General features: G+C 36.5%; 1 protein-coding gene across 3 annotated transcripts in view; it reads right to left on the bottom strand.

Moving 5' to 3' along the window:
* The window catches only part of VWDE (von Willebrand factor D and EGF domains), a 106,216-nt gene that overhangs the window by 17,893 nt on the left and 75,488 nt on the right, over positions 1–12,835 (bottom strand). For all 3 annotated transcript variants that reach the window (XM_086695223.1, XM_086695216.1, XM_086695220.1), the window contains exons 17-20: positions 9,010–9,260; positions 7,720–7,939; positions 5,740–5,877; positions 1,741–1,881 (exon numbers count right to left, since the gene is read on the bottom strand). In XM_086695223.1, coding sequence (XP_086551349.1) covers positions 1,741–1,881; positions 5,740–5,877; positions 7,720–7,939; positions 9,010–9,260 — 750 coding nt within the window. The remainder of the gene's footprint in view (positions 1–1,740; positions 1,882–5,739; positions 5,878–7,719; positions 7,940–9,009; positions 9,261–12,835) is intronic.

The following is a 12,835-nucleotide window of genomic DNA, read 5'->3' as shown; positions in this document are numbered from 1 at the left end:
TACCCCAGAAAAATTAACTTACACAAACATACTATGTATAATTTTAAACTAAGAAGTCTGAGATCTTGATGAGATAAACACATTTTTTTTGTAAAATATAAATGATTAAACTGGTGGAAGAAAAAATAGAGGAGTTGATAGAACAATTACCATGAAAGGAAAAAAAATAATCCAAAGTCGCCCCCAAAAATGATGCCAGGAAGGATGATCTAATGGAAAAAAATTACCAAATAATCAAGGAAAGACTGTTTTACAAAACTCTTGCAATGCAGAGAAAGAGATGAAAGTTTTAAAAACATTTGATGAAGTGGCATAATCGTTGAGTCAATATTATTTATTAAAATACATAAGCATTTAATGAAATGCTAGCAAATCAAATGCAGCAGTGTGGTTACAGATTACTACATCAGGATAAATAAACTTGTATCTCTACTAATTGAATTATATTACATAATTATATAATTACATTACATAATAAAGAATGCAGTGTAAAATAATGTTAAAAAATGATCTGATACCATTTTCTGTTGAAAACATTCTAAAAAAGTTAGCCTAAGGAAACATTAACAGAAACTGCAGGAAGTAATAAATGCTGAAAAACTGATAAAATTTAAAAACTACTTCTAATTTAAAACTAAAGAGAATTCTGAGAAATCAACAAATAAAAGGAAAATTCTTCAACTGGATGAAGGATTTCTAGCAGAAATCTACTGTGGTATCATACTTAATGGTGAAACATGAAAAGAATTTCCATTAAAACCATTAAGAAATAATTCCCTGCCTAAACACTTTGCACTGGAGGTCCCAGCCATTACAATGAGGACCCAAGTTTGAGAACTGAGACTCTATAGTCAGACTGCTCAGGTTCAAATCTCTCTTCTTTTACGTCTATCAGCCTGAACAGATAACCCATCTATGGCTCTGTACAGATTAGTAACTTCCGCAAAATGGAAATAAGAACAGTTACTGTCTACAGCTATTGAAAGGACTGAATAATATATAAATAATATTTGTCTAGAGCTGATATGTTGTAAATACAGGCTAACTATTATAATGAGAAAGTAAGAGGAAGAGACAAATTGGCAAGACGTATTGTTTATTTATAAAACCAATAAAGAGACCCAACTATAAAAATAGCGTAATATGAGTGTTTAGTAAGGCAACTGGATGTATGAATAAATTAAAATCAAGACAGCTTTCCTATGTTGCAGTAATCTACAATGATATTCTGCAAAATAAACAAGTGCAATGATATCTCACAAGATGAATAGCTAATGTTACATAAGGCAAAGGCATAAAGAAAGCTAATGTAAAATCTGTAAGGCCTTTATAAAGACAATCAGAATATTAATCAAATAGAACAAGACTTATAAAGACAGCAGAATGGAAAAGGAAAGGCTGTATGAAATAATGAGCTTCTTATTATTTTTAGAGTTTGAGCAGATGTTGGACGACCAGGGAGTTATAAAATGTAACTTTAAAATGGTCACTTCCAACCATAAGCTTCTCTGAGATCACCTTAAATATCATTTGTTCATTATACAACATGAATCATTTTTCTAGAATATAAACCAAAGAAATCAATGGATTAGCAAGAAAAAGAATAATTTGTAAACCACATTATATAATTTTAGGGGATCTTTATAAAAAAAAAATTCCTGAAATAAATAATGTTAGTGTTCTGGAAAATGAATGGGAGGTATTACTTGTCATTAGCTTTTAACTAAGACCATTACTTACTAGAGGCATTTCTGTTTGTTGACTTAACACGCCTCTCTCTCTGCATGGCATTTTTATCATTCTCTTCCTTAGTTTCACTTTCATCAGAACTTGTAAGAACCACAATATGTGTCGTAGATTTGTGTAAAAGCTGTGTTTCAACTGTAAATGTATGCGTGAAAAACAGATCAAACTATTGTAAAACCGAAACACTGTGAATGAGAACATATGATAAAAATGTCACTTGGGGGGAGCACCTGGGTAGTTCAGTTGGTTGAACATCCAACTCTTGATTTCTGCTCAGGTCATTATCCGAAGTCCCACATAAGGCTCTGTGTTGAGTGTGGAGCCTGCTTAAGATTCTCTCTCTCTCTCTCTCTCTCTCTCTCTCTCTCTCTCTCTCTCTCTCCGTCTGCCCCCTCCCCTCTTTGAGCTCTCCCTCTTTCTCTGTCTCTCTCTCAAAAAAAAAAAAAAAAGTCACCTGGATTAAACTCTTAGCAAATTAGATTACAGAACTAGCTTAAATTTCACCTCTTCAGCAAATCCTTGGATTATGGATTGAATTGTGTACCCCCAAATTTATTTATGTTAAAGCCCTAACTCTAAATGTGACTATATTACCTTAAAGGAGGTAATTAAGCTCAAATGAAGTCATGAATGGGGCCCTAATCCACTAGGACTGGTGTCCTTTTAAGAAGAGCAGGAGCCACAAGGGGCATTGCAATGTGAGGACACAGTGAGAAGGTGGCCATATGTCAGCCAAGGAGAGAAGTCAGAAACCAACCTGATCTTGAATTTCCAGCCTCCAGAACACTGAGGAAACAAATTTCTGTTGTTGATGTCACCCTGTCTGTGCTATTCTGTTATGGCAGCCCGATCTGACTAACAGATGTTCCTATAGTACCGCACTCACCCACCCACCCACCCAATTTCATCTATCTGTGTTCTCCCACAGAGCTTTGTCCTTCACGCTATTGGTTTTTATGTGTCTCCTTCCTCTTCTCGTTAGCAACCTCAAGAATAAGAACTGTGCTGCATTTACTTTAATGGTCAGTGACTCTGTTGCCTGCTATAAAACTAAGTAAACAATACCAACAATAAAAGAAATATTTTGTATTAACAAGCATCTTCCTAAAATACACAAATGCTTCTGACAGAGTTAAGAAACTTAATAGTCACTCATGTGTAATGGGATTTGGTTCAACTTGCTTTCCTCTTAAATTCCATTTGATACAGGTTTTATTCAGGGAATGAGTCTTTGTTTGCAAAAAGCAGATGTTAGATAACTTTAGTGTATGGAGTGAAGGGTGTGATATGGTTGAGTATTTGGAACTGGATATTGAGGGGGAAATGTGAGTGGCTGAGCTACTAATGAATTCCCCTTACCATCCAGCACTATGCTCCTCAAGTCTGTTAGCTCCAGGGCTAGATAGTCCCACCTCCATCTGAAGCACAAAGTAACATTACATCACTAATACATGTTTTTCATCAAAATGGGGTCTTATTCACTGGTGCAGCCACTCTAGAAAACAGAGTGGAGGTTAGTAAAAAAGTTAAAAGTAGAACTACCCTATGATCCAGCAATTGCATTACTAGGTATTTACCCAAAGGATACAAACATACAGATTCAAAGGGAGTACATGCACCCCAAGGTTCACAGAAGCATGGTCAACAATAGCCAAACTATGGAAAGAGCCCAAATGTCCATCAACTGATGAATGGATAAAGAAGATGTGGTGTATAAACACACACACACACACACACACACACACACACACACACACACACACAGAGGAATATTACGCAGCCATCAAAACGAATAAAATATTGCCATTTGCAACAACATGGATGGAGCTAGAGTATGTTATGCTAAGCGAAATAACTCAGAGAAAGATAAATACCATATGATTTCACTCATAAATGGAATTTAAGAAAAAAACAGATGAAAATATGCGAGTGGGGAAGAAAAGAATAAAGAGAGAGGGAAACAAACCATAAGAGACTCTTAAAGATAGAGAACAAACTGAGGGTGGATGGAGGGATATGGGTGGAGTATGCGCTAGATGGGTGATGGGTATAAGGAAGGCATTTGTTATGATGAGTACTGGGTGTTGTATGTTAAGTGATGAATCACTGAATTCTACTCCTGAAATGAATATTGCACTGTATGTTAACTAATTAGAATTTAAATAAAATTTTGAAAAAAAAAAGAAAATAAAGAAAAAATTATATGGAAAAAAATGGCGTCTTCGTCACTTAATGATACCAAAATATAGTTCTTTCATACTGTCTTCTATAATTTGCTTTTCTCTTTTAAGCTTTTAAAATGTTGATATCCACCAATTTTTTGTCCTTCTTTCTCTTAGTGTTATCTTTGGGCAATTTCATCCATGACTAATGACCCTAAGACCTGTATCTTTAACTTAATCCTCCCTCCTAAACTCCACTTGGATACTCCATAGTCTTCTCAATCTCTATGTATCCAAACTGAACTCATTATCTTTCCCCTTGCAAATCACTTCTTCTTCATGTGTGTGTCTTAACTCAGCTGAGGCTGCCATTACAAAATACCATAGACTGGATGTCCTAAACAACAGGAATTTATTTTCTTACTATTCTGCAGGTAGCAAGTTCAAGATCAAGGTGAAGGGCCATTCAGTTCTTGGTGAGAGCTCTCTTCCTGGCTCCCAGACAGTCACTTTTTCCCTGTGTCCTCACAGGGCAGAGAGAGAGAGAGAGAGAGAGAGAGAGAGAGAGAGAGAATGAATAAGCTCTCTGGTGTCTCCTCTTATGAGGATACTAATGCTATCGGATCCTAATCCTCCCTTATGACCTCATTATGACCTCAATTAATTCCTTACTCCAAATATAGCCACAGTGGGGGTTTGGAACCCAACCTATGAATTCTGAGGCCACACAATTCAGCGCATAGCAAAGTGAATGCCAATTCTACACACTCATTCATGTAAACTGAGCTTTTGGAATTTAGTAACTCTTTACCTCGCCATGCTAATCCCAATCATTGACCATGGACAATCAGCTTGCTTCTTTGGTGTTTCTTTCAACCATGACCTCCTCACCCAAAGTCAGAGTATCTTCCCATCTTTCCTATTTTTTTTTCTTTTTTCTTTTGGTGGGGGGAAGAGGAGCAGAGAAAGAGAGAGAGAGAGAGAGAGAGAGAGAGAGAGAGAGAGAGAGAGATAGAGATTAAGAATCCCAAGCAGTCTCCACACTCAGTGCAGAGCCCAAAGTGGGGCATGATCCCAGGACTCTGGGATTGTGATCCAAGGCAAAATCAAGAGTCAGATGCTCAACTGACTGAGCCACCCAGGTGCCCTACATCTTTCCTATTTATTCGTAATATTCTCTCAGCTTTTCTTCCCACCTTCAGGCTTGCACAGTTTCTTACCCATAAGTGGTCCATCCACCATTATGCTCAAGTAGACTTCTCCGATATAAATCTTATTAAATTTCTCATAGTTTCTCAGTGATCTGGCCACTGGCTATTTCTTTAGCTTCATTTCTTATAGCAGTTCCTCTTAACCTCTATATTTTAAGCACATTGAATTATTTATAGTGGCCAAGTGTGCTGTGATGTTACATATCTCTCCACCTTTGTTCATGATGTTTCTTCTGCCTAGAAAGCCTTTCTTTCTCTTGATTGGATACATCAGATTTAGCTGTAATGACACTCGCTTTTTAAAACTTTTCATTATCCCTCTAGGTAGACACGATTCTCTGTGCAGTATTCCTATTATTCTCTACAGACACTTCTCATGAAAGACGCAGAACACCATATGAAACTATGTGGTTACATGTCATACTGGTATTACACTCAAACCTATTAGGTCAGAGGACATGTTTTACCTATTTTTGCATCCTCTGCATCCAGCTTAATGCATGACACTTAGTGAATACATACTGAATGAACACATGAGTAAAAGAGGTAATAGAACTGAGTGATTTTGATTAAGTAAATGTAGCAACAAATATTTCATGGCAGAAAATAGGGACTTTTACCATGACATATCTTTCCATCACCATAAAATCCTTTTGGACATGAACCGCAATGATAGGAGCCAAAGGTATTGAAGCACTCCGCTCCTGGAAAGCAAGGTCTGGATTGACACTCATCAACATCTTCCTGGCAATTTTTACCTAAACAAAATACAGATTGAGAGTTCAATTTACTTATTTTGAAAAACACTGTATATCCCATCAAGTGTTCCTTATTTTATTTCTTTTACTTAAAGTACTTTACTTCTACTTTACTTAAAGTATATTTACTTCTTTTACATAAACTCCAGAAAAACTGTCATACATTAAGAGGAATGCATGTATAAAGTCACCAATTAGAGGGGCACCTGGGTGGCTCAGTCAGTTGAGCATCCAACTTTGGCTCAGGTCATGATCTCACGGTTTGTGAGTTCAAGCCCTACATCGGGTTCAGTGCTGACAGCTCAGAGCACAGAGCCTGCTCTCGATTCTTTGTCTCCCTCTCTCTCTGTTCCTCCCCACTCTCACACGCTGTCTGTCTCTCTCAAACATAAAATAAAACGTTAAAAAATTTTTTTAAGTCATTAATTAGATTCTATTTAACATTAAATAAGACCCTTCAAGTGCATAAGATTTTCCTTATAAAAAAGACGACAGAAGGCCCTTGGTACTCTAAGGCAAAAAATTACCATATCATAGCAGCAATTCTCACTTTGTTAAAAAAAAACTCAATGATTTTTTTTTAAAAAAAGTTAGTAGAATGATTGCTTAATTAGCTTAAGGACAGCTTATTCGGTGCAGTGACTGCATTAGCTGTGAAAACCCATGAAAATTTTACAGCATGTGAGGAAAGTCAATATGTCCTCAATAAAGTTTTTTGAGACGAAGTGTTCTTTGAAATGTTTAAAAACTTAGTTGAATGAATATATTCAGTCATTTATGATGGTTGCTCCCATTACAGTAAGATCCATGAAGCACTCAACACGAATTGTTTCAAATGAAGTCTGTAGCACAACAGTCCCAACTGATAAAATTCTTATTTTAAAATGCTGAAGAAAATAATAAATGTCTTACTTAGTTCAGTTATAATGTTAAAGTAGATGCCTTCAAGTAAAATATAAGCTCAGTAACTGTATATTTACTTAACATTTATATCTGTTTGTTTATTTATTTATTTATTTATTTATTTATTTATTTATTTTATTTTTTTTCAACGTTTATTTATTTTTGGGACAGAGAGAGACAGAGCATGAACGGGCGAGGGGCAGAGAGAGAGGGAGACACAGAATCGGAAACAGGCTCCAGGCTCTGAGCCATCAGCCCAGAGCCTGACGCGGGGCTCGAACTCACGGACCGCGAGATCGTGACCTGGCTGAAGTCGGACGCTTAACTGACTGCGCCACCCAGGTGCCCCATATATCTGTTTAAATTAGAGGAAATATTGGTATGACTCTTAAAAAGCCTTAGGAAATTATAAGTCATTCATATACTTATTTGAGGTTTCTAGAATAAAAATTTTCAGGATAATTAACAAGTTAGCAAACATGCTAATATTTCCTTTGATTTCACTTTAAAATTGTATCATGATCTTTTTAAGTTAATGAATTATCAAGTTTTCTTAAATGATAATGTTTCTATTTCTCATGGCAAATTTCTTGATTTTTCCATATTATATTTCAATAGTAATACATTTAAATATATTTCTACCTAGCAAATGTAGACAGAAATGTTTAAGAACCTACAAAGTACAATACATAGAATACTGCCATTAAAATTATAAAAAATTGGCAAAATTGTAAGAGTATATGTAAGCAATGTACAATAATAGAAGGATATGAGTAGCAAATGTATTTGTGATGACTTTTACTAGATTTTAAAACATATATTAAAATCTTTAGGATGATACACATGCTTGAATAACCTGTATATTACTTGGAAAGCCAAGGAACTTTCCTTTCTAATTTGTTCACATACTAATTTCGTTCATGAAGAACCAAAACTTACCTTTGAGTTTAGGCGGACACACGCAAGAATAACTGTGAAAACCACTAATACATCTGCCAAGGCCACAGGGGTTTGATTGGCACTCGGTGACGTCCACTTCACAAAGACTGCCCTGAAAGCCAGGCAAGCAGACACACAGGTGCACTCCACTTCCTGGAGGAAATTTAATATCTGACACACATGATCCACCATTCAAGCAATCACAAGACTTCACAGTCACCTCCAAAAGAAACAAAAAGTAAATGCTTTATTCTTCAGTAAAATAATCTTCAGTTTATGCCTTAGAAATCGTGTTAGGCATGTACATTTAGGTGGAAGTAGGACCAGATCACAAGTTTTGAAAAGAAAAAAAAATATATATATATTTAATGTAAAAGAGTATTTTAAAATATAGTTTAATAAGCTAACCTTGCCAACTTTCAAGAGCATAGTCAAAATATAAATGCTATGGATAATTTTTTAAAAATGTTACAAGATACAGGTGCCTGGGTGGCTCGGTCCGGTAAGTGTCCAACTTCAGCTCAGGTCATGATCTCGTGGTTCATGGGTTTGGGCCCTGTGTCGGGCTCTGTGCTGACAGCTCAGAGCCCGGAGCCTGCTTCGTGGATTCTGTCTCCCTCTCTCTCTGCCCTTCCCCTACTCATACTCTGTCTCCCTCTCTCTCAAAAATAAATAAAACATTTAAAAAAACGTAAAATGTTACAAGATAATCAATTTCTACGATGCAAGTGGAACAAGTGGAAAAAAATCCTTAAGGTGCAAAGCAGTTAGTCACATGACTTATCCCAGACTATAGAGAGTAAACAGTCATTTGAATTATCTGGTTAGCATGACATAATACACAATTGCCCTTCATACCATTACTTCTCTGGGAATGTGTCCCAAATTTCAAGTGAATACAAGGCACAAAAACAGTATTAATAGCTCGTGACTGATAATGTCAAAAGAATAGCCAATAAAAAAATGACTTCACTTGAAGGAAAGGGTATAATTCTCAATCTTAGGTTTATCATAGATATTTCAGACAGGTAGACATGAATGCATTCTTTACTTAAGTAAACTTAAGTACAGGAGCAAATGGTCTAGGAATTCGTCACATAGATCCATGCTCTGGACTTGAGACTCTACTGAAGATTTTAAATTCTGACAAAAATAGCATTTTGGCAGTTTAATTTTCCACAAAATGTTGAATAATTTAGTTCCTCTTCATGAAGAATTCTATTTTAAGTTTCAAATAGTTACTGATACTGTTAATTAATTCAGTGGCATTTACGTAATTATAAATATTACCATAATCGTGAGCCTAGTTTCAGCATTGCAGTCATCGGTAAAAAGTAGAGTGAATTGCTGTGGAGTTTGGGACTCTGCTTTCCACATAAGAAGTCCCGTAGAAGAAACATTTGCTCCCTCGGGACCCGAATCCAGGGCAAAATGGATGTCAGAGCCTTCAGGATCGACAGCTGTGAACTGGAACACAAAGTTCTCCCCGAAAAATGTCTCTAATTTGTCTTGTGGCATTTCAATCAGTGGGGGTTGGTTGTCTGTCAAAGAGAAAACAATTACTTTGTACTTGTGTATAAAGAAAAAGGAAAAGGGAAAGTAAAGTATGATGCAAAGACCTCAGACTGAAACATTTTGATGAATTTCAAACTCCCCTAAAACTTCCATTACCTATGCTGGCTCTTTTTCTTTTTTCTTTCCCTTCCCTTCCCTTCCCTTCCCTGCCCTTCCCTGCCCTTCCCTGCCCTTTTTTCTTTTCTTTTCTTTTCTTTTCTTTTCTTTTCTTTTCTTTTCTTTTTATATTCTGAATAAATTCAATTGCATTCTTAGAAAATGTAAAAGTAACTGACAGGTGCAAAACTTCAAACTTTGCTACAAGGGTGTAACAGCACTTTGAACACAGCATAAAATACATAAACATATCTGCATTTCCCAGACTGGATGCATCTCCTTTTCTGTCTGAAATTATTTCTTGGTGTTGACCAACTCATTGCTTGCTCTCTCACTCTCTTTTCTTCATCCTCTACCCTTTTCAGCTTTACTTTCCCCTCAACACCTCCTTTTATTTCCCCTTCACTCTCCATGACTGGATTGTTCATTTAACACCCCCTCCCCACCCGACCTTATTTGCCTCACTGTACCTGCCTCTCCAGTAGGAACTGGAAGCCATATAAGTCACAGCCATCCTCTGCTCCTCAGAGGCATTTCCCACTGCCAAGCTCACATAATGGAACGGTGGTTATTTCAGAGGACAGAGAAAGCTCCCTTTGCGCTCAAGTAATGCTTTAAAACACTTTTTTTATATTGTCATATTAAAAAATGTCCCCCTTCCTTGGCTTAACACATGGAAGGTAGAGGCTTTTTCATCACACTGGGCACAAACACTTTCTGCTTGCATCGACAAAGCACTGATACCAAGAGAATGTGGTTCTGGCTCCCATTCTGCCATCATATATCTTTATACAATTTACTGGTTTTAATTTCCTCACCCCTCAATATGAGAAATTGGGATAGATGATTTTTCCAGCCTCCTTAAATCCTTGAACATTGCAAATCTATTATGAGTCAGTCATACTCAAGCCATTAAAAACATAGACACCAATTCAGAAGTTATATTGTGTTTCCCTTATCTTTTGCACTTAATTCTTCTCCAAATTTGTACTGTCTTCCCATAACACCCCATGAGTCTTGCACCTGAACAATAAATTATCTGAAAAATGGTCTAATACAGTAATGAAATTTGTATACACAATAATATAAATAGTGATGTTACAAAGCACTGTATAAATACAAGGTTTTATGATTCCTTAGCTAAAATTACATGGGGATAAGAGGAGGGAGTAATTATATATTGTATTTTATAATGCCTGCTTGGTCTTTGGGATGAGGAAAGGGAATGAAGAAACAATTATATGGAATTATGTATAGCTGTAGTTAAGAAAGTGAAGACATTACAGGCCAGAAAGGAACGGCAGGAGATCTTCAAAGTGATGGACAGAAAAAATATGCAGCCGAGAATCCTTTATCCAGCAAATCTGTCATTTAGAATAGAAGGAGAGATAAAGGTTTTCCCAAACAAACAAAAACTGAAGGAATCCGTCACCACTAAGCCAGCCCTACAAGAGATCCTGAGGGGGATCCTGTGAGACAAAGTATCAGAGACATCGCTACAAGCATGAAACCTACGGACATCACAATGACTCTAAACCCATATCTTTCTATAATAACACTGAATGTAAATGGACTAAATGCGCCAACCAAAAGACATAGGGTATCAGAATGGATAAAAAAACAAGACCCATCTATTTGCTGTCTACAAGAGACTCATTTTAGACCTGAGGACACCTTCAGATTGAGAGTGAGGGGATGGAGAACTATTTATCATGCCACTGGAAGTCAAAAGAAAGCTGGAGTAGCCATACTTATATCAGACAAACTAGACTTTAAATTAAAGGCTGTAACAAGAGATGAAGAAGGGCATTCTATAATAATCACAGGATCTATCCATCAGGAAGAGCTAACAATTATAAATGTCTATGAGCCGAATACGGGAGCCCCCAAATATATAAAACAATTACTCACAAACATAAGCAACCTTATTGATAAGAATGTGGTAATTGCAGGGGACTTTAACACTCCACTTACAGAAATGGATAGATCATCTAAACACACGGTCAATAAAGAAACAAGGGCCCTGAATGATATATTGGATCAGATGGACTTGACAGACCTATTTAGAACTCTGCATCCCAAAGCCACAGAATACACTTTCTTCTCGAGTGCACATGGAACATTCTCCAAGACAGATCACATACTGGGTCACAAAACAGCCCTTCATAAGTATACAAGAATTGAAATCACACCATGCATACTTTCAGACCACAATGCTATGAAGCTTGAAATCAACCACAGGAAAACGTCTGGAAAACCTCCAAATGCATGGAGGTTAAAGAACACCCTACTAAAGAAGGAATGGGTCAACCAGGCAATTAGAGAAGAAATTAAAAAATATATGGAAACAAACAAAAATGAAAATACAACAATCCAAACGCTTTGGGACGCAGCGAAGTCAGTCCTGAGAGGAAAATACATTGCAATCCAGGCCTATCTCAAGAAACAAGAAAAATCCTAAATACAAAATCTAACAGCACACCTAAAGGAAACAGAAGCAGAACAGCAAAGACAGCCTAAATCCAGCAGAAGAAGAGAAATAATAAAGACCAGAGCAGAAATAAACAATATAGAATCTAAAAAAACTGTAGAGCAGATCAACGAAACCAAGAGTTGGTTTTTTGAAAAAATAAACAAAATTGATAAACCTCTAGACAGGCTTCTCAAAAAGAAAAGGGAGATGACCCAAATAGATAAAATCATGAATGAAAATGGAATTATTACAACCAATCCCTCAGAGATACAAGCAATTATCAGGGAATACTATGAAAAATTATATGCCAACAAACTGGACAATCTGGAAGAAATGGACAAATTCCTAAACACCCACATGCTTCCAAAACTCAATCAGGAGGAAATAGAAAGCTTGAACAGAGCCATAGACAGCGAAGAAATTGAATCAGTCATCAAAAATCTCCCAACAAATAAGAGTCCAGGACCAGATGGCTTCCCAGAGGAGTTCTACCAGATGTTTAAAGCAGAGATAATACCTACTTCTCAAGCTGCTCCAAAAAATAGAAAGGGAAGGAAAACTTCCAGACTCATTCTATGAAGCCAGTATTACTTTGATTCCTAAACCAGAGACCCAGTAAAAAAAGAGAACTGCAGGCCAATATCCCTGATGAATATGGACACAAAAGTTCTCAATAAGATACTAGCAAATCGAATTCAACAGCATATAAAAAGAATTATTCACCATGATCAAGTGGGATTCATTCCTGGGATGCAGGGCTGGTTCAACATTCGCAAATCAATCAATGTGATACAGCACATTAATAAAAGAAAAGATAAGAACCATATGATCCTGTCAATCGATGCAGAAAAGGCCTTTGACAAAATTCAGCAACCTTTCTTAATAAAAACCCTAGAGAAAGTCGGGATAGAAGGAACATACTTAAAGATCATAAAAGCCATTTATGAAAAGCCCACAGCTAACATCATCCTC

This window comes from Puma concolor, chromosome A2 (assembly GCF_028749965.1).
Source record: "Puma concolor isolate L17-30 chromosome A2, mPumCon1.1.hap2, whole genome shotgun sequence".
NCBI lineage: Eukaryota > Metazoa > Chordata > Mammalia > Carnivora > Felidae > Puma > Puma concolor.
The sequence above is the reverse complement of the archived record's forward strand: the minus strand, read 5'-3'. Positions and strand labels throughout refer to the sequence as shown.